Source organism: Rutilus rutilus, assembly GCF_951802725.1.
Source record: "Rutilus rutilus genome assembly, chromosome: 9".
Classification (NCBI taxonomy): Eukaryota; Metazoa; Chordata; class Actinopteri; order Cypriniformes; family Leuciscidae; genus Rutilus; species Rutilus rutilus.
The window spans coordinates 30956991-30980598 of record NC_140223.1 but is presented as its reverse complement, the minus strand read 5'-3'; the positions used below and the strand labels follow the sequence as shown (position 1 = coordinate 30980598).

Here is a 23608-nt window from a genome sequence, read left to right as displayed (position 1 = left end):
CCTATTTTGTCCTTTATTATAAACAACATTTAGCCAATTTTAAACGCCAAGCCTAAACGAATTTATTTGAATCGAAACTGAAACTGTACCGACGTTGGTTTCGCGCATCTCTCATTCGGTCCAAAGTTTCCATATTTGCAATGTAATATTTGGATGCTAACTAGTAATGTAAAGAAGGCTTTTATACTTAAGTCAAGTCCCAATACACGTATATGCTAAATCATCATCTTCACAGCAAGGGAAATGAGTTTGGAATAACAGCAAGTAGCCTACTGTGCGGCACAGCCTTTATATTGTACAACAGACCAATTAAATTAAGCAGAATAACTTTTTATATGTTTGGTTGACTGTGTTTTATTTTAATAATGAACAGGCTGCGATGTTAGCAATGCCAGAAGTGAACTGATAGAGATGCTGTGTGAGCGAGCGATGCGCCGGCGACATCACTTGGATTTGTTGCTCAGCAGGGGAAATAATAATATTCTGTCGTTTAATAATCTGTCATTCGAAACAGTAACATTTATATTTTTATTTGTGTACATTCAAAATGACTACAAAATGTCATGCCTTTGGAAAATAAAGAAAACAACATGATGCGCTGCTTTAGCGCGTCTCAGTCTCCTTGAACATCTTTCTGGCGCACACCAAAAATGAACCAAAATAGAGTGAATAGCCTTCTGACGCGCCTACTTTTCAAAGTCAACATTTAGATTATTTGAAGTAAAATGCATTATATAGTCACTTAAGAATAAAACACAGCGTGGTTCATGATAAAAATAAATAAACAAATAAATAAACGTGACTTTACAGTTTGGAAATAGGAAAATAGCAAACCCCTGGCACTTGAGAACTCCTGGTCTACACAGAAGAAAGCCCTGTCTAGTGTTTCCCCAGTACGGGTTGTGTCGAGCCATGTTAGTCTGGTTATTTGATGAAAAAAAAAAAGATGAAATGTAGTTGCAATAAACGCGTTAAGAATCACAACGCGAGGACTCTTATTCTGCAGTGCAGAACTGAGGAAGAACTGATGACGGGACAGTTTGATCTTCGGCTGACAAATCAAAGGAAAGGGGCGTTTCATTCCCACACATGTGTAAAATACGAATATTCCAGCTGTGTATACATTTTTCTACCTCAGAACGAAAAACGAAAAATCAAGCTGAATTCTTGTTTTTCGTTGTTTTGGAAAAAATGAACATCGAAAAAGGAACTGTTTTCTCATTTTTCTACTTTCAATATTAAATTAAAAAACGACTGAACGAATGATACACGGATTGTTTCTGTGCATGACGAATTTTACTGCTGACGAACACGAAAAAACGCATACGAAAATTTCGGACTCAGTGTGCAATGGCCTTAACTTATTTTCAGTCTGTGGCATTTGTTGTATCGATAACAGTTACATTACTAGGTGGCGACAAGTGACTGTTAAAAACATTTATTTGTCATTGAATCATTCATTATTATTTATTTTTTTATAAATAATTCATTCAAATTAATTAAACATTTAAATGGACTGCAGCAATTCATATTTGCCAGAGCCTCTTACATGTTATTTTGTTTAGTTTTCTGTTCAGATTCGTGGGTTCTCTATTTAAAAAAAAAAAAAAAAAAAAAAAATCATGATTCTCAGTTTATCCAGAATCGTGCAGCTCTACTTTGCCCTTATCTCACCTTAATGTCTGTCAGAACAAATTCATGACAAACTCCAAAATGATTCAGAAAACTCTGTATTTTTCAGTATATATCAAACATTTGTTTTTGTTGTTTTTCAGATACTTTTCTGTGGAATGAAAGCACTATAGCATCTATGAAATTGTCTTTGCCTCGACCTCAAACAGAGGTCAAGGTTCTGGAAGGTGACTCCCTACAGGAGAGATTCAGAGCTCTTGAAACATCTTCTGTATTAAGAGCAAGAACTCTGCATGGACTGTTAAAAGTAAGTGGAGCTGCAGCCTTTCTGAACCACCCAGGTCAGTCTCAACACCAGGACAGAGTTACCCTACACTATCGAACCACTACCAAACTGGACATGATCAGCCAAAGACTGATACAGGAAGGAGCTCCTACCTCAGTCATTAATGCAACCACAGCAACACATGTGATCATCGCTGTGTTCTATGGAGCTCAAGCATTCTTTGTTTTTGATAGTAAAAGCAACATTTCTGAGAAAAATACAGAAATGGAAAAGGTGGTGAAGAAGATGACCTCCTTGGTTTGTTCAGATGTACACCTGAATGACAATGAAAAAGCTAAAACCTTGTTATATCACTGTTATCACTACATTGATGTGGGTGATTGGAAGAGTCCAGTGTCTTTTGATAAGGCTGTGGAGATCTACGGTTCTCTGCCGACACTGCTTGGATCTAAAGGTGAGAGAGCAGTTCCTCTGAAGGTCTGGCTGTATCCTCTGAAGAAACTGGACAAGAGCTCAGTGTGTGCTGCTCTGAGTGGAGTCAGTGAAAACTTGATGCGTCGAGCTGAGAATATTCTGGAACATCTGAGGAAACAGATCAGGATCTGTCAGGAATTAATGACAAGTCAAGCAAATCTGACTGTGATTATGTGGTTCCCTGCACTAAAAAATAAATTAATTGAATTTTCAGAGCTTCTGCAGGAGTACAAAGAAGATTTTAAGAGAGAAGTCACTAAGATTGTTGAAATCATTCATGTTAAAGATGAGAAAGTACAGAATAGCCTTCGAAATCTCTTAGAGAGGCACAGCCAATCACCATTCAGTGCAGAAAAAACAAACAACTGGCTGGAGAATAAAGAAACTGAGCTGAAGACTCTAAATGACTGCAGAGCTGCAGACATCACTGTTGTGAAATCACAGGCAGAGTTACAGAAGGTCATCAGTCACTCTCAGATAACCAGAGTGATGTGTCTCACTCTTTTCTCACCAGATGTTGAGGATTTATTTCTTGCAACTCTTAAGCAGCACATTGAATCTGATAACATTATACAAAATGATTCACTTTTGTCCAGGCCAGTTAGCATCAATCAGAAAGTGCTCATTGATGTACAACTGTTTATTGCTGCTAAAGAAGCAAATGACGATACCGAGCAAACCAGGTTCATTGCTGTGTCTGGTGATGCAGCAATAAACGGTGGTGATGGTTTTCCTGAGTACTCTGTGCAGTGTTATCATGCTGGGGCGATTCTGAGCTGTAATATGAAGCTTGGACTAAAACCAGATCCTCCTCAAATAGCTCACATACAACACACTAGCGTATCTCTGAAGCTGAATCTTCTGATGAACAAAAGCACTGAGAGATATGTGGTGGAATATGGAGTTGTGAGCAATGATGAGATTAATAATACATGGAAACAGATAGTTTATGCTGAGGCTTTAAATGAAAAACATGTTTTATCAGGTTTGGAACAAGACACAGAATATCAACTCAGGTATGCAGTTGCTGACAACCAATGTATGAGCAGCTTTAGCTGGATTGTTAACTTTAAAACAGCCTCTGCAGCAAGACCTGGACAACCATCTGTTAAGATTAACAGAGACACAATCGGAGTCACCTGGTTAAAAGCTGAAGCTGATGAAGATTGTCCAGTGCTGCGGTATATGGTTGAGTATAAAGAAGCAGGACTGGAAGGCTGGTCATCAGTACTAACACAAGGACCTCAGTGTGAATGTACATTAACTGTTCCTCACAGCACGTGCTATAGAGTCAGAGTCTCTGCTGTCTTTGAGGACGTCACCAGCAAACCTAGTGAGGAAACACCAGTACCAGTAGATGGTGAGTTACATGTGAGACATTTTAAACAGATACTTTTTTTGTAACATTTTCTGCTTTGTATGCTTAAATTACAAATGTTTTTCCAATATTCTTCATAGTGTGGTCCATAAACCTCTCAGAGAGAAAGAGCTCCATCCTCCTAGAAGTGCTGAAACTCCAAACAGAGAAGAAACCAGTAGAGCTGATAGACTGGACAGATGAAGAGAGTGAAGTGAGGGGATTCCTCCAGTGTCTGCCCTACATCTCACAGCCCAGGTGAGAATTTGGTTGTATATTTTTCCCACCACCACCAGTAGTTCTTTTTGCATGCAATATTGTACATAAGCTGCTATTTTTGGGACTGTAGATTCACTCAACCAGAGAGGAAATCCTGTGAAGAATGGGAGATAAAAAAAAGATCATTTCTGTTGAATCTGTGTCTGCAAGCTGGTCTCACAGATACTCCAGACTCCACAAAGAGAACTATTGAAGCACTGATGTATGTTGATGAATATGGGAGATGGGATTTCCTGCTGGATCTGTGTTCACATGTAAAGGACTATGAGACTCAAACAGGCAGGAGTGTCCTTCCAGCATTAAAGACAATTTATCAATCAGCTCCTGCAGTCTGGAGAATAAAGCTCTCAGACAGAAAGAGCTCCATCCTCCTAGAAGTGCTGAAACTCCAAACAGAGAAGAAACCAGTAGAGCTGATAGACTGGACAGATGAAGAGAGTGAAGTGAGGGGATTCCTCCAGTGTCTGCCCTACATCTCACAGCTCAGGTGAAATTGTAATTTTTATGACTACAAATATACTATGTGTCTCAGTATCTATTTTAATAATTTACAACTGACATGTTTCTAATATTTACAATCACCCTCTATTTCTAAGTAATGGATTTGTTCTTATCTGTAGAGTTTTTCCACCACAGAAGCAGAATGAATCTTTTAAAGATTGGGAAAAAAGAAAGAGATTATATCTACTAAATCTATGCTTGCAAGCAGCTCTTTTACAAGTGGAAACCCTAGAGACAAATATGAAGATACTGCTATCATCTGTGCTTAAGGAACACTGTGATTTCCTGCTGGATCTGTGTTCACATGTGAAGGACTATGAGACTCAAACAGGCAGGAGTGTCCTTCCAGCATTGCAGCCAGTTTATCAGTCAGCTCCTGCAGTCTGGAGAATAAAGCTCTCAGAGAGAAAGAGCTCCATCCTCCTAGAAGTGCTGAAACTCCAAACAGAGAAGAAACCAGTAGAGCTGATAGACTGGACAGATGAAGAGAGTGAAGTGAGGGGATTCCTCCAGTGTCTGCCCTACATCTCACAGCTCAGGTGAAATTTTAATTTTAAAGTCAAGACGGTACAGCCAGAAGGCTGTTTTAATTTTACATCGTCTTTCTTGAGCATTCGAATGCACAATTATTTTCATAATAACATGAGCCGACTGGAATAAAGAAAGTGATCAGCGTGATTTATATTTAAAATGGTTAGCAAGCGCTCCTTTTTTTTACGGTTTGTATATCTATTACTATCCTGCAGAGTTTAGCTCCAACACACCTGAACCAGCTAATTAATGATTTTAAGGCCTAGTCCACACGGACACGGGTATTTTTATAACCGGAGTTTTTCCTCCTGCGTTTAAAAAAAAAATCCCATCCACACATGCTCGGTTTAAAAGAAATCTCCGCCTACATGAAAACGCAAAAAACACGCTATCACGCGCTGTCAAGAGCATGCCACACCAGCAGGCGGCGATCGTAAAGCCACGTTGGCCAATCAGAAGCAAAAACCCCGGTTTTACTGTCTACACGACAACACTGCAACCGGCGTTTCTGAAAATCCTCACCCTGGCAGGGGTTTTCAAAAATGTTCGGTTTCAGTGACCTGACACTGCGTTTCCGTGTGGACGAACGGCCGAACCGCGTAAAAAAAGTCACGGTTATAAAAATACCCGTGTCCGTGTGGACAAGGCCTTAGATTACATGAAAATAATAGGTAACAGGGCTCTCAAGTTCTGAAGACAGGCAAGAGGGAACTCGCACTGTGTCGATGAGGCTATGGGGAATGATATACAAACCCACCATGCTGAGGGGACTGCATGCCAATTATGGCTGTGACAGAAACGTCAGTTTCACCGAAAATACCAAGAAACAGCCCCCTTCAGGTCACATACAGGCTGTCAGTGACATTATTCCCTACGGTCACTGCCCAAGCGATAAGCCTCAAAGAGGCTTCCGAACAACAAAGGCCTACCAAGGCCGCCCAAATGCTTGGAACCAACAGAATCCATGGAAGGGGTTCCTTTAAGGGAACATGGCCTGGGGGTCTGAAGGGAGTCCCGTCCAGTCACTTTCTGAGGGGGACATAAAGTCAGCCCCACATGCCACCAGGGAGGCTGATCTGGTCTATTTTACTGACCTAGTCTTGCCAACAACCTGTCTGTTTTCTAAACAGAGTCTCTCACATTATCTGCCTATACCTGTGGAGGCATTCAATAGGGAGAACTACAATTAGTGGCAGTATTCACTTACAAACCGGATCATAGAGATTGAGTAACTCTACTCAATCCTGGATCTACACCGTGCTTTTAAAGCATTGATTTGGCTGGGTACTCTAAACAAGGGACCCTAATAAGGGGAGCGACTCCAGCTCTAGGGCTGATCTAATAGGGAACTAAGGTTATATATATATATATATATATATATATATATATATATATATATATATATATATATATATATATTCTGACCAGGCTCTGGGCTAGAATCAGGGAGACTCTAAGGGAGCCTGCAACATGATAATCAGTTATTGCTAAACACCCAACTCGTTGGTGGAGCCACCTTCAAGGAGGCCTCTGAAGGCCTGACTACTTGATAGTGATGCTTGTTAGCAGAACTAGCCTCAGGTATCTTAGGTGTTCTCACAGAATTCTGTGGGCCTGGTTTTCCTAGTTTACATTGCCAACAGGCAGTGTACTCAGCAGAAGTGCTATCGATAGGCTTACAGCTTCGATTATCAAAAGCGTCAGTCCATGGCAGTGCTTAGGCTCTGAGGGAGTGTACTCAGACTGAACAGAATGGGAGGGAGTACTAATGTGTCTCTACCTGAGCCCCAGTGATGCCGGGTGAATAAACTAAAGCTGTGGGTAGCAAAATCACTCTAACAATGACTCTAACAAGGGGAGAAAGACCTTGAGAAAAATATATTCTCTCAAGTTCAAGGTCTATATTCTTGTGTTACAAGACAGTTTACTTGTTTCTCTGTTCATCCCGAGGAAAATGGAGGCTTCAGCTATGAGGCCAACAACATTTAACCTTATGACTTGAAATTAATTAATTATGACTTGAAATTAAGGTCTAGCTGGATAATTCTAGCTACTATTTTATTCAGCTCTTAAGAGCCGAGGCCTCTCTGGAGGCGGAGGCGGTCTTCTCTATGTAATGAAGCCAACCTGTACACTACTGGTGACCACAGATTGGCACTACCTACTATATAAACCTGACGACTCTAACACAAGAGGAGGCCTATGAAAGAGGTATGCAACCCTACCTATAAAGTGGGAACTTCAGGGCCCTATTTTGTTAACCTTATAATAACCTCCCTATTGTTGTGGCAAAAAATCATTCATTAAACAACCATCACTGCGTAAGAGACATTTCTGAGTCAAATTGTCTTTTAAAAGTATTTATTCTTGCAAGAAGGTCTAGTTGCCGTACAGAAGTCACAAGTACAATCTGTGGAGCAAGTGCGATGACGGAGGAAGGGCAGAGCAGCCTTTATACCTGCTTTCAAGGTCTTCTGCTTACGGCTCTTATCTAAACAAGGAAAGGTTTTTCTGCTAGTGCTGAGTTTATTCTTACAAACTCACAAGTTCTAAATTGGACGACCTCTGACCCGTAAGGTCCCTTTTCAATCTGCCTCCTCCTGACGTCCCACCTGTTTCCCAGTGTTAAAAACACACACACACAGTCAACTAAAATTGGCAGACCACGTACAGTCCAGCAGAGGGTCATTTCAGTGTCTTACTGAAAGAAAATGAAAATCAATACTGTAAATCAATGAAAATCTAAATTTTCCATTACACTATACAAACCCCTTAATACTTTATAAACAGGGAACCAAAGTCTATTGTTTTAACAACCGAAAAGTTCAGATGGCGAAACCAGTGCATTGAGGAGAAAACCCTTTTCTTTCTCCATGATGTCAATTAGGTTCCGCCACAGACGTCTCTCCGTGGCCACCGTGGTTTGTTTGATGGCCCGAGGAGCCAGATCTGTGGTGCGGTGCAGCTCGTCCACTGCATCAGGGGAGAGACCCTGGTCCAAGTCCTTCAGCAGGTCGGCTTGGAATGCTTGGAACACAGACATCATGTGTAAAGCAGCCCCAGCCTGACCCACCGCCAAGTATGCCCTGCCATTCAAGCGAGATGTCATCTTGAGTGGCTTGGAAGGCAGGGCTGGAGCTTTCAGTGCTGATGCCTCTCCAGTGGGGAGATAGTTCGCGAACATCTCTTCGATTGAGGGCATTGACACATATCCATGTTCACAAATCCCCTCAACATCAGCATAGTTTGCTCGCTGATGGCGATAGATGCGTGCAGAATATGGGTTTTCCATGCCTTCTCAGTGTGTAGATCAGGAAGGAATGGAAGGCTTACGGGAGCTGGGGAATTATGGTCAGAAAGGAACCGGTCATCGAGCCTGCCGTGAACGGCTCCTTCCCTCATGCGCTCCCATGGCAGCTGAAGCGCGCTCCATAACACCCAACAGCTCATATGCGGAGGCTGTGAGGGTTCAGGTAGTACCTCTTCTTCACCCTCATTAGCCATCTCTTTCTCTCTTGGGCTAGGTGCCAGTAAAGCACTTGCTTAAAGCTGGCGTGAGAGAGAGAGAGAGAGAGACACCTTTCTCAAACTCATGAGCGAGTTCCATCTGGGAGCCCCATGATCTGAGTTTCTGCTGTGCCTCAGCACGAGCGGGTCCCGAACCTGTCTTTTTTCCCTCGACAATAGAACCAGACGAGAGCAGAGTTTTCTTAGAGGAAAACTCTCACAATCTGCATAATCAGATCTCTCAAGAGCTGATTGTGCGTGCTCTTCGCCCAAACAGTAAACGCACAAGTTGTGTGTGTCATCTGGTATCAGAAACCTGAGACACGGATCCACACACTTCATGAAACGCTTTTCACTTGCCATAATTGTTTCTATCTTTTCCAGATGATTGCAGATCAGACAAACAGTCCCTGAAGACGAAAAGAGGATGACATGTTCTCTAGGCGCCCCTTTTATACTTCGGGGTCGCACTGGTAGTGACGTCATAGACTGTCGCCGGTCATTATCGATTGCCGTGATTGGATAGCTTTTCAGACACTGGTTCGCGTGAAGGGTATTCCCCATAGCGTCATCAACGCAGTGCGAGTTTCCTTTCGAGAGGGAACACCCTAAACGTTTTTTTTGTCACCTAATATGACTAGATTAAATATAATGTGAGCGTCCATTATTAAGGGCCGTTCATCTCTTTAGTAGTAAAGCTTTTTCTGTATGGATGGAAATAACACTTTTACATCAGATGGTAAATTCAATTCAATTCAAATAAAAATGTCTTGTAGAGAGAATTAGAACTATAGTTTGAACACTTCTGAATTGCATTACTTTAGTCAATTGTAACATTACTTGCCAATTTCATTTAGCACTAAATTGCAATATTTTATCATGTTTCTGTTTCCTCAGCTTTTATAAAGACGTTTTATATTTTGAGAAGGAAAAGAAATCAGCTTTCCAGTTTTTGCTGAATTTGAGTATTGCAGCACTGCAAAGGGCTACATCTTCTGAGGAAAAACTATTAGGATCTGTGTGCAGCTACACATCTTTCCCATGTGTTGAAAATATTAATTATATTGATCAGTGTGATTTCCTGCTGGATCTGTGCTCACATGTGAAGGACTATGAGACTCAAACAGGCAGGAGTGTCCTTCCAGCATTACAGCCAGTTTATCAGTCAGCTCCTGCAGTCTGGATAATAAAGCTCTCAGAGAGAAAGAGCTCCATCCTCCTAGAAGTGCTGAAACTCCAAACAGAGAAGAAACCAGTAGAGCTGATAGACTGGACAGATGAAGAGAGTGAAGTGAGGGGATTCCTCCAGTGTCTGCCCTACATCTCACAGCTCAGGTGAGAGTCTCATGGGGAAAATTACACTCATAGTTTGATTGTTTATTTTAATGTTGTCATTTGTATCCATTAATAAATAATGTTAATTTAGATGAATACATTTTAATACATTTATGTTGTTAAGTTGCTAAGTTGTTTTCAATCAGTCCTGGGCTGCGTTTCCAGATAACGATGGATCTTAGCACTTACGAGGATTTTCTACGAGCGACTTTATGCACGTTCGTGTTCATTTCACGTGCGTTTCACAAAAACGGACTTGGCTCGATCGCACGCAACTGTGCTTTAAGTTCTACTTAAGAAGTCGCTGTCCGTTTGTCAAGTGCTGAAATGTCACCTTATAGAATGGCTCGTAATTGTAGCACACGCTTGTATTTTGAAATCTATAAAAAGCACAAACCTTCGGGTGGAGAGACCAGCAAAATGGCTGAACCAAAAAAAAAAAAAAAATTCTAAAAGAAGAATTAATGTAATTTTAGATTAGGTGGAGCTATACAAACGTATTGTTTTCAGCAGGTTTAAGGGCAGTCAAACAAATAAACAAAAACAAAAAATCTAGGAGGATATTGCTAGAAAACTGACTGCAACTAGAGGCATTAAAAGATCAGGGAAGGAGGTCAGGAAGAAGTGGCAAGCCTATCTAAAAGGAAAAGGGCACTGCAGAGGACAACATTTAATAAAACAGGTGGTGGGCCCAATGAGTCCTCCCTTCTCATAGCAGAGGAAGAAAAGGCCTTATCAATACTTGGCGCAAGTGCTTCAGATGGCATTTGTGGTGGTATTGACATCCATGGAGGAGTAGGGGTAACTCAACCTGAGCCTGAGTCAGGTCCTTCATCCTCAGAGGAACTATCAGTTTCATCTGCCATCTCCCAGCACCTACCATCTCCTAGTCCTCCAAACAACCCTCCCAGGCCTCAGCCTCCATCTTCTGTTGTCCAGACTGCAGCCACACACTTTCAGCAGTTTGAGAATGTTTGTAGTTGTAGTCAGGACATATGAGAGTGTCCTTACTTAACAGGGAGGAATAAGATGAAGAGGTGGTGGAGGAGGAGGAGGAGGAGGAGGAGGAGGAGGTGGTCAAAGATGGCATGATGGGACCACATGATGGCCAACCAAGAAATGCCCAATACATGGTACAAATCATTGACAGATTTTTTTAGTTCATCCCTATTTTTCCCAGTCTTTGAAGCATATTTCATCTTTTATAAAAAAAAATGTGTTCATTCATTTAATTTAGATTAAAATGATTGGATTAAATTATTTCTATTTCTATTTTTTTTGTTATTCCTTTTTTAATTATTTCATTTAGAAATTCATTTAAACAAAAAACAAGTAATAAAGTGTACAATAAACTTAAAGTACAATCGAAACCTTATAATCACATTGCACTTGAATAAAGGTGTAATCTGCCAGTTGTCCTGCAGGTGACCTCATGACTCTGTCTTCTTACGATGCACTTAGGGATTTATGATTACTCCAGAGCACTTGTAGATTTACGATGATTTTCAAGTGCTACTTAAATTATGATGCTTTTGGGAAACGGACCGTAATATTAAGATCATTCGTACGATCGTTTTTACGATCTTCTTTGGATTACGATGATTTTGGGAAACGCAGTCCAGCACATCTCAATTTTCAAGGTCAATTGTCATTCTTTACAAGCACAGAATTCCCATTTTCATGCTGGTGTTGCTGGTCTTTTTTTTAAAGTATTCATTCTAGCTCTCACATGTAACAAAAACTTTCACTGGTTTTGTAGGTTACCTCCTTCACAGAATGAATACTTGAAAGTAACTGACTGGAGATTGAAATTAACGGTACTTGATATGTGTCTGCAAGTGCCTGTTTTAAAGAATGAAATCACAAAAACATCTATGGATACATTATACTCTTACATATCCTATGGAAATTGTGATTTCCTGCTGGATCTGTACTCACATGTGAAGGACTATGAGACTCAAACAGGCAGGAGTGTCCTTCCAGCATTACAGCCAGTTTATCAGTCAGCTCCTGCAGTCTGGAGAATAAAGCTCTCAGAGAGAAAGAGCTCCATCCTCCTAGAAGTGCTGAAACTCCAAACAGAGAAGAAACCAGTAGAGCTGATAGACTGGACAGATGAAGAGAGTGAAGTGAGGGGATTCCTCCAGTGTCTGCCCTACATCTCACAGCTCAGGTGAGAGTCTCATGGGGAAAATAACACTCATAGTTTGATTCAGTTTATTTTAATGGTGTCATTTATATGCATTAATAAATAATGTTGTCAATTTAGATTCATTTGAAATACATTTATATCAGATCAATTAGTGATGTAAGCTTACTTTCTGTTGTCTTAATGTAGCTGAAGTTTTTGGCTGCATTTACTGTAAGATAAAAATTTTGACTTCAGAAGGTTGTGCAGATCTTCCAATCCGATCTCACAGCAGTTCGTACAAATTTTACAAGTTGGCTAATTCGTACAAATTCATATGACCTCACTCGTACGAATTCGTACGATTTTTGATAATCGTACATATTTTACGAGTTGCCCAATTCGTATGAATTTATACGAATGACCTACACCTGACCCCGCCCCTAAACCTACCCATCACGTGGGTTTAGACAAATCATACAAATTTGTATGAATTAGCCACCTTTTACTCACTCGTACGAATTGGCCATGAGATAGCGTCAACCTCCCTAAAATCTTAATATTGAACTAGTTTAAAACTTGCAGTGAGCTTCAGGTGCCTGTTAACATGAGCACCTCTATAGTCTAGGGTGAACTGCTCTCTCTTTCTTGTAACTTCATTGTTCTCCACTGCTGGACAGGTTACCAAAATGAAATGTTAAAGTAGGCGTTGATGTGTTGTTGTGGAGTTGGTCAGATGAAAATATCTACTATAGTCTAATGTCACAATGTGGAGGAAGTAGAAAACAAGTCATTTGACAGCTTGATTTCAACTTATGACAATTTTTGGGAGGTCTGAAAAGTTTTTTTCGTTGTAGAATGACGTCTTATATGTCAAAAGATCAAAGACAATTTTATTTCTCATTCCATAAATGCTTTATTGGTCAACAAACATAATACTGTGGCTGATTCACCAGAGAAAAGGGAAAATGTGGCCCTACTAATATCGACTTTGGTAACTAGGGATGTATGATTTAGACAAGAAGTCTCAGCTAGGCAATACCTCTTCTGAAACGTGTTGGTCTTGTGTTGTGGCGACTAACAACTGGATCTGGCAACACATCTGTTTGTGATCAGCGGTTCTGTGTTTCCTGAGTTTATAATGTTTTCTTCCACACAGCGAGACTCACAGCTGATACGTGAATATATTTCAGTTTCTAGATATCTGGGGAATAAATGGAATTGGTTGTCAGTGTAAATGCAGCCAAAGTGTTTATTAATGCATCAGTAATAGTGGAGCAACCTTCTGTCTGACAGAGATTTACATTAACAGCAACTGAATCTGTTAATTAAATTAATAATGTAGAACTTGTGATTCAGGAAATTATTTAAATTACTGTATTTGTTTCATTATGTTTCACAGTTTATTTGCAGTTATGCACTATGTTTTGTTTGAAGAATGTAATTGATTTCAACTAGCGTGGTTCAATTTGCCAATAATCATTTGATATTTTGCTACAAACAATGCAATTCCACCTCAGAGCAAAACTGAAAACTAAAGATAATTATTAAAACTCTGTTCATCACTTTCACTGTTCAATTACACTGACCTTAGGTATTATCTGACAAACTGTTTTATTAATTTCAAGAATCTTTATTTGTCTCCTTTGTCATCTCTAACTGAATCTTGTTCATTCTTTCTTAAGATTTGTTGAACAGAATAAATCATCTGAATCATGGGAGAAAAGAAAGAGATTAATACTGGATTTGTGTCTGCAAGCTGCTGTTCACCAGAAAGAGACAATAGAAGAAACTGTGAAGAAACTGCTGTCATCTGTGAATTATGAGAGATGTGATTTCCTGCTGGATCTGTGTTCACATGTGAAGGACTATGAGACTCAAACAGGCAGGAGTGTCCTTCCAGCATTACAGCCAGTTTATCAGTCAGTGTCTCCTGCAGTCTGGAGAATAAAGCTCTCAGAGAGAAAGAGCTCCATCCTCCTAGAAGTGCTGAAACTCCAAACAGAGAAGAAACCAGTAGAGCTGAGAGACTGGACAGATGAAGAGAGTGAAGTGAGGGGATTCCTCCAGTGTCTGCCCTACATCTCACAGCTCAGGTGAGAGTCTCATGGGGAAAATTACACTCATAGTTTGATTGTTTATTTTAATGTTGTCATTTGTATCCATTAATAAATAATGTTAATTTAGATGAATACATTTTAATACATTTATGTTGTTAAGTTGCTAAGTTGTTTTCAATCAGTCCTGGGCTGCGTTTCCAGATAACGATGGATCTTAGCACTTACGAGGATTTTCTACGAGCGACTTTATGCACGTTCGTGTTCATTTCACGTGCGTTTCACAAAAACGGACTTGGCTCGATCGCACGCAACTGTGCTTTAAGTTCTACTTAAGAAGTCGCTGTCCGTTTGTCAAGTGCTGAAATGTCACCTTATAGAATGGCTCGTAATTGTAGCACACGCTTGTATTTTGAAATCTATAAAAAGCACAAACCTTCGGGTGGAGAGACCAGCAAAATGGCTGAACCAAAAAAAAAAAAAAAATTCTAAAAGAAGAATTAATGTAATTTTAGATTAGGTGGAGCTATACAAACGTATTGTTTTCAGCAGGTTTAAGGGCAGTCAAACAAATAAACAAAAACAAAAAATCTAGGAGGATATTGCTAGAAAACTGACTGCAACTAGAGGCATTAAAAGATCAGGGAAGGAGGTCAGGAAGAAGTGGCAAGCCTATCTAAAAGGAAAAGGGCACTGCAGAGGACAACATTTAATAAAACAGGTGGTGGGCCCAATGAGTCCTCCCTTCTCATAGCAGAGGAAGAAAAGGCCTTATCAATACTTGGCGCAAGTGCTTCAGATGGCATTTGTGGTGGTATTGACATCCATGGAGGAGTAGGGGTAACTCAACCTGAGCCTGAGTCAGGTCCTTCATCCTCAGAGGAACTATCAGTTTCATCTGCCATCTCCCAGCACCTACCATCTCCTAGTCCTCCAAACAACCCTCCCAGGCCTCAGCCTCCATCTTCTGTTGTCCAGACTGCAGCCACACACTTTCAGCAGTTTGAGAATGTTTGTAGTTGTAGTCAGGACATATGAGAGTGTCCTTACTTAACAGGGAGGAATAAGATGAAGAGGTGGTGGAGGAGGAGGAGGAGGAGGAGGAGGAGGAGGAGGAGGAGGAGGAGGAGGAGGTGGTCAAAGATGGCATGATGGGACCACATGATGGCCAACCAAGAAATGCCCAATACATGGTACAAATCATTGACAGATTTTTTTAGGTCATCCCTATTTTTCCCAGTCTTTGAAGCATATTTCATCTTTTATAAAAAAAATGTGTTCATTCATTTAATTTAGATTAAAATGATTGGATTAAATTATTTCTATTTCTATTTTTTTGTTATTCCTTTTTTAATTATTTCATTTAGAAATTCATTTAAACAAAAAACAAGTAATAAAAATGTGTACAATAAACTTAAAGTACAATCGAAACCTTATAATCACATTGCACTTGAATAAAGGTGTAATCTGCCAGTTGTCCTGCAGGTGACCTCATGACTCTGTCTTCTTACGATGCACTTAGGGATTTATGATTACTCCAGAGCACTTGTAGATTTACGATGATTTTCAAGTGCTACTTAAATTATGATGCTTTTGGGAAACGGACCGTAATATTAAGATCATTCGTACGATCGTTTTTACGATCTTCTTTGGATTACGATGATTTTGGGAAACGCAGTCCAGCACATCTCAATTTTCAAGGTCAATTGTCATTCTTTACAAGCACAGAATTCCCATTTTCATGCTGGTGTTGCTGGTCTTTTTTTTAAAGTATTCATTCTAGCTCTCACATGTAACAAAAACTTTCACTGGTTTTGTAGGTTACCTCCTTCACAGAATGAATACTTGAAAGTAACTGACTGGAGATTGAAATTAATGGTACTTGATATGTGTCTGCAAGTGCCTGTTTTAAAGAATGAAATCACAAAAACATCTATGGATACATTATACTCTTACATATCCTATGGAAATTGTGATTTCCTGCTGGATCTGTACTCACATGTGAAGGACTATGAGACTCAAACAGGCAGGAGTGTCCTTCCAGCATTACAGCCAGTTTATCAGTCAGCTCCTGCAGTCTGGAGAATAAAGCTCTCAGAGAGAAAGAGCTCCATCCTCCTAGAAGTGCTGAAACTCCAAACAGAGAAGAAACCAGTAGAGCTGATAGACTGGACAGATGAAGAGAGTGAAGTGAGGGGATTCCTCCAGTGTCTGCCCTACATCTCACAGCTCAGGTGAGAGTCTCATGGGGAAAATAACACTCATAGTTTGATTCAGTTTATTTTAATGGTGTCATTTATATGCATTAATAAATAATGTTGTCAATTTAGATTCATTTGAAATACATTTATATCAGATCAATTAGTGATGTAAGCTTACTTTCTGTTGTCTTAATGTAGCTGAAGTTTTTGGCTGCATTTACTGTAAGATAAAAATTTTGACTTCAGAAGGTTGTGCAGATCTTCCAATCCGATCTCACAGCAGTTCGTACAAATTTTACAAGTTGGCTAATTCGTACAAATTCATATGACCTCACTCGTACGAATTCGTACGATTTTTGATAATCGTACATATTTTACGAGTTGCCCAATTCGTATGAATTTATACGAATGACCTACACCTGACCCCGCCCCTAAACCTACCCATCACGTGGGTTTAGACAAATCATACAAATTTGTATGAATTAGCCACCTTTTACTCACTCGTACGAATTGGTCATGAGATAGCGTCAACCTCCCTAAAATCTTAAAAGCTTCAGGTGCCTGTTAACATGAGCACCTCTATAGTCTAGGGTGAACTGCTCTCTCTTTCTTGTAACTTCATTGTTCTCCACTACTGGGCAGGTTACCAAAATGAAATGGTAAAGTAGGCGTTGATGTGAACAGACCAACATTGCTTGATTATTGTATTCAGTGCTCACAATAAAATTAATGAAATTAATGTATATGTTGGGTAGATAATTTATATGTGAACATGAACTAGTCCTCTGGTGCTCCTCATCTGGTAGTCACACCTGTTATCTTCACGGTTATATGTGACCGGACACCTGAAAATGAAACTTTTTCCACTCCAGTAAAACCAATGTAATATGTACATATACAAATTGAATGCAATAATATTTTTTTTCTTTTGAATTTTGAGAGGATTTGATGGTACTTATTAATATTTATGCAATAATTATGGTTAATTTTTGCCATTGAAAATAATAATAATAAAAAAATTCTAATTATTTAAAATATGTTTTTCAACTAATGCAGTATTTCAGATTAATATAGAGACTAGGCCTTTTAAATCCAATTTTGGGAGTCAGATTAGCACCATCTGTTGATAGAATATAAAAGAAAACCTGTAATTTCATGGTGTTACCACTAGATGCCTGTATAGCTCTCTATGGAGAGGCTTGTGAATTCTCTAGTTGTTTTTGGACAAAATTACTAACTTTTAAGATGTGGATTTGAATGTTTTTTTTTTTTTTAATTCTCAAATAATACTTTTTGTCAAGGTTTATAAAAAAAATACAAATAAATTTTGATGTGAAGTGTACACATTTTTACTGCAGTCAAACCTGAATACAGAGAAAGCTTTTTGTTACGCGTAACATTAAAATTCAATAAAAAATTTACAAAAATTAACAGGAATGCTTTATCACAGCTTAATCCATCTGGATCTGATCTCATTTCAACCAATTATTTCAGTCTTCTGACTCAATTATGCTGTATGATAATAGCCCTACCAGTTCATTTGTGTTTGAACTACACTGGACAATAAAGTAATAATTATGTGTGTCTCCACAGATTTCGTGACATTATCTACAGGAAGAGAGAAGCTGCTGTAAAGTTTCTGCTGAATCTGTTTGTTTCAGCATCAGAGTTTGATGCAAATACAGAAGAAAATTACACTGAACTATTAACATCTGTGTGCAGCTACACATCTTTCCCCTGTGATGAGGATTATTATGAAGAAACTGAGTATCAGATGAATCAGTGTGATTTCCTGCTGGATCTGTGGTCACATGTGAAGGACTATGAGACTCAAACAGGCAGGAGTGTCCTTCCAGCATTACAGCCAGTTTATCAGTCAGTGTCTGCAGTCTGGAGAATAAAGCTCTCAGAGAGAAAGAGCTCCATCCTCCTAGAAGTGCTGAAACTCCAAACAGAGAAGAAACCAGTAGAGCTGAGAGACTGGACAGATGAAGAGAGTGAAGTGAGGGGAATCCTCCAGTGTCTGCCCTACATCTCACAGCTCAGGTGAGAGTCTCATGGGGAAAATTACACTCATAGTTTGATTCAGTTTTAATGTTGTCATGTAAATGACAAATAAATAATATTGTTAATTTAGATTAATTTGAAATGCATTTATGTCAGATCCATTAGTGATGTAAGCTTAATTTCTATAGATTTAATGTAGCTGAAGATTTGAGCTATAAGACTGTAAGACAGATCTGTTGATTTGATACTGTCTTGATACTGTTTTGATACTGTCTGAAATTGATATATTTGATATTGTTTTGATAGTGTCTGCCCTACATCTCACAGCTGAGGTCTAGATACTTTATATTTACAATTAATTGTTATATTTGACAAAATCAGTCAATGAAGCCATTATGAGTAATTCTGTCTTTGTAACGATACAAGCTCTACAAGTGAAATAGTTTTACAGATGCAAATTTGTTTTGACTGGTTTACATTTTATCGTTCCCAGTTAAGAGTGTGGCAACAATCAATCGTACTAAACTTGACAATGTGATAGAAAAAAAAGTTATCCATTTTTTACTTTGAATCAATATTCCTCAGAACAGCTATTCTCACTTTATCTTACTCTGACTCTGAAAGAATCTGGACTACTATTTAGTCCGTCTCTAATATTGCTCAGATATTGCCTCTAATATTGCCAAAAATAACAACCACTTCTTTAATTCCCCAAAACTAATACAATTAATGACAGATCATTCTAAATAGAGTAGAATAAAAAGCTTTTCTGACACAGTCTGAGGAAGTTTTTGGTCACATTTTACAATACGGGTGCACTAATATGCATTAATTCATGCTTAACTACACAGATAATCATGTGTTAATGTATGACTCATGAAGAACTAAAGCATTAATTCATTATTACTGCATCAGCAACTAATAAAGAGTCTATATGATTAATAGATTAAAGGGGTGGTTGATTATGATTTCACTTTTTTAACTTTAGTAAGTGTGTAATGTTGCTGTTTGAGCATAAACAACATCTGCCAAGACACGATGCTCAAAGTTCAAAGCAAAGGGAGATATTTTATTTAAAAGAAATTGCTTTTTAAGGACTACAACAAATGGCTGGTAAGGACTACACAACATTCCTCCCGGGTTAGTGACATCACTAACCCTAAAATTTACATAAACCCCGCCCCCGGGAACACGATTTATAGATTATCATGACAGAATATGCTAATCAATGATTAGAAGATAGTTAACGCCACATCAGCTACATAAATTTAAACATAAACAAAAAAGATTTTGAAATTTTCAGGACACAAGCTGTTGTAGCTCCGCCCCCATGCTGGGAGCAGCTGCTCATTTGCATTTAAAGGGACAGACACAAAAACGGTGCATTTTTGCTCACCCTTAAAAAGTGACAATTTTAACATGCTATATAAAAATATCTGTGGGGTATTTTGAGCTAAAACTTCACATACACACTCTGGGGACATCAAATACTTATTTTAAATCTTGTGAAAAGAGCATTATACCACCCCTTTAAAGGTGCATTGCGCAACTTTTCATGTTAAAAATACCCGTTTTCTAACCCATACATGCTAAACAATTGCCTGATGGGCTGAATGAGCCCTTCTCTGATCACTGCGATTGCCTCTATAATCCTGTACAGTAAAATAAATAAGAGGGATTCGGGTCGGAATCTGAGACTGGGCGTGACGTCATGCGCGTTCACGGCACGCTCATATGTCTGGCAGGTTTGTGTATGCGCCGACGCTGCCATTCTCCGTAGAAAATGGATTCTAAGAGACCGGCTTGTAGTTCATTACAAACACCAACGCAAACTCCACGTAAGATAAAAAAAGATAACTTTTGTCTAGTGCAACCAAAAGGTCCAAATTGGAGTCAGACAGGCGTCGGGGTAAGACGAGAGTAAACATAGGGAAGGCTTTCAACAATCTCCGGTCTGCTCTAGGGCTCAAACGGGATCCTCAGTTGGCTTTTTTCTTGATAAAAAGGTAAGATATATCCCATTCTCTAATGTCTGATACGGCCAATAATGACAATAAATGACGATCCATAAAATGTGTAATGCTTTAGCGTAAGCTAGATAAATGTACAATCGGAATAGGTTTTACTAACTTACCATTGTCAGTGATCAGGTTCAGAATGATTGTGATATAAAATGCTGATATATAAGTTAGATACTTAGACACAAATTTTGAGCAAATTACTGCTTAATTACGATGTATTGCTATTGGAATATGCTACTTAGCTGATCAATAAAACAGGCTAAACCCCCGCAAATCTTCGGCGGATTAGCCTGTTTGGTTTTTATGGTAACATCATAGTGCCACTTGATTGTTTATTACCTTGAGACATTTGGGTGTACTTTGTTGACCGACTGTGTATGGTATGGTATCATGATTACTATTTTGAGCTTTTACAAAGTAATAACTTATATTGTTCATGAACGTGTTTCCATAATAATAGTCATAAGTGGATACAGTAAACACATAACACAGTTCAACATGGAGATAGATGGGAATAAAAAAAGTTTTCTACTACCCCCATTTTTCCCTCACACATAAGTGTGTTATTTACTCAATTGCCTTTCCTTTCACATATTTTAAATTACTTGCAGATTTAAAACTTTATTACCTCTGAAGACATTATGATTGTAAACAAAAGATTTGTGCGGCTGATGCTCCTTGGGTTATGACCAGCTCGTGCTCGTGCTCGTGCAAGCGTGCGTGAGGTCCGTGAGCGTGCACACCTCTGGTTGCAGTTTCGCTTGCCGCCAGAGGGGGCGTAGTTCTGCGAAAACTCAGACTCTTGCGCAATGCACCTTTAAGTAATATATGAATTGTTATTAATTAAATGTGTCATCATGTATTAATTCCTTAATAACATATTGTATTAACTAATAGTGTAAATTAATGTGTTAATTACCACAATTGGTTGAAGCCATGTATTTCAACTTCAAATTTTCTGCTTTAATTAATCATTAGCTAATGATTTGCAAATGTTTTATTATGAATGAATGAGCCATTTATATAGCGCTTTCATATGTACTACTGTACAGCCAAAGTGCTTTACAATCATATCCCATAGTCATTATGTTATGACTTCACTTGTTGAGGCACATGACTATTAACTAATTGTTATGTAATACGTCATTATGGTTTTGACATCCACCCTAAGGCATGGATTTCAATTTCCAGCCGTCTACAACCGGGATTCCACTGTATACCAGATGAACTGCCGCTTCTAGTACCTTGTTGCTCATGGCACAGGAATCTGTCAGGTTAAGCTTGAGGTCTAGGATTCAAAGGTGGAACTGAGAAGATGCGGCCGGGCACTGCTATTTCATAACACTGTGTCAAGACACACAAAGACAATATAATGTCCATTATAGTCAGTGATAGTGATGCTACGCTGGATGTGGCACGACGCTACACGACACAGCAAAACCCCAACAGTAAACTGATGCCACTTTCTGTTTCTGATGTACTCCAAGCTCTTGCACTACTTCTGTTATGAAGGACAAATTAACTTGCAATGGTCTGTCATGTCCAATGTAGACAGCTGTTGCGGTACGACCAATAATGGTCACGTCCAGTTTAAACACAGTGTAACAGCGGTCAGTTGGTCAGATTCTGGTGAGCTGATATTTGTGTGCAGCCCAACTTACCCATCCTTCACACACATTCTCTGACATTATATTCACTGCATGTGCCGTCAAATCCATGAATGACATATCACTTAACAATTAGTTATAGTCATGTGCCTCAACAAGTGAAGACATAACATAATGATACATTTGCAAATCATTAGTTAATGATTAATTAAAGCAGACTGGAAGTTGAAGTTCATAGCTTTGACCATTTAACGCATTAATTTCTTTTTAATTGTTATTATTTAATTGAATTAATGCATTATAACACAATTAAGTAATAACAATTCACATATTACTCAATCTATTAATCATACAGTATCTTTATTAGTTGCTGATGCAGTAATAATTAATGGTTTAGTTCTTCATGAGTCCTACATTAACACATGATTATCTGTGCATTAGTTAAGCATGAATTAATGTATATTAGTGCACTCGTATTGTAAAGTGTTACCGCTTTATTTATCAGCCACTCTGCTCTCACCAATAGTTTCAAACGCCTGTACTTTCCCCAGATAGATTTTTGGAAACAATTTATCTTACACATGTTTATTAATGTCTGTGACTGTAGTCAGATTATTTTGACAGTCATTTTGTTCTTTAAGGCACTTTTTACTCTTGTATAGTGTTTGTGTTTGTAACTGAGCTGCAGTAAAAGTCCACATTGTGCCTGTAAACTAAACCATATATACATTTTGGAGTTATACTCTTACAAAGAAAATGTATACCTGTAAACAATTATGATCATAGATTTAAGAATCACAGTCTTACAAAAAAAAAAAAAAAATGTGTTGCTGCCCATTTTTAATTTAGGCTTAAATTGTCAAATATACAATATACTAAAAATATATGTAAACATGTACTTCATACAGTGCTAAATCGTGTTCATTCTTTCTTTAGATTTGTTGAACCACAGAATAAATCATCTGAATCATGGGAGAAAAGAAAGAGGTTAATTTTGGATTTGTGTCTGCAAGCTGCTGTTCACCAGAAAGAGACAATAGAAGAAACTGTGAAGAAACTGCTGTCATCTGTGAATTATGAGAGATGTGATTTCCTGCTGGATCTGTGTTCACATGTGAAGGACTATGAGACTCAAACAGGCAGGAGTGTCCTTCCAGCATTACAGCCAGTTTATCAGTCAGCTCCTGCAGTCTGGAGAATAAAGCTCTCAGAGAGAAAGAGCTCCATCCTCCTAGAAGTGCTGAAACTCCAAACAGAGAAGAAACCAGTAGAGCTGATAGACTGGACAGATGAAGAGAGTGAAGTGAGGGGATTCCTCCAGTGTCTGCCCTACATCTCACAGCTCAGGTGAGAGTCTCATGGGGAACAGACCAACCATACTTGATTATTGTACTCAGTGCTCACAATATAATTAATGTAATGTAATTAACTTACATATTTATTAAATAACATGAATGTGAACGTGAATCAGAATTGAATTGCATGTAATCACACAAAAAAAGAAAACACTACATTAACGTGTGGTTTTGTCAGTAGCATTAGAGTTGTATTTGTAAGTAGATCTGTTGTTGAAATCCTGCTCTCACACTCATTCATTCAGTTTGTTTCTGCTGTGTAGAGAGAGATTGTGTTCATATTTCTATTATAGCAGCTACATGCAGCTCACAGTATGTTTATACAATTGA

At 38.7% G+C, this 23608-nt stretch overlaps 1 protein-coding gene across 1 annotated transcript in view; it reads left to right on the top strand.

The window, feature by feature from the left end:
• LOC311297098 (uncharacterized protein) overlaps positions 1-23608 on the top strand; it is a 312417-nt gene that overhangs the window by 35188 nt on the left and 253621 nt on the right. The window contains exons 17-26 of the mRNA XM_084419211.1: positions 1776-3752; positions 3851-4007; positions 4099-4515; positions 4649-5068; positions 9465-9902; positions 11662-12075; positions 13716-14126; positions 15908-16321; positions 17882-18334; positions 22860-23270. Coding sequence (XP_084275337.1) covers positions 1776-3752; positions 3851-4007; positions 4099-4515; positions 4649-5068; positions 9465-9902; positions 11662-12075; positions 13716-14126; positions 15908-16321; positions 17882-18334; positions 22860-23270 — 5512 coding nt within the window. The remainder of the gene's footprint in view (positions 1-1775; positions 3753-3850; positions 4008-4098; positions 4516-4648; positions 5069-9464; positions 9903-11661; positions 12076-13715; positions 14127-15907; positions 16322-17881; positions 18335-22859; positions 23271-23608) is intronic.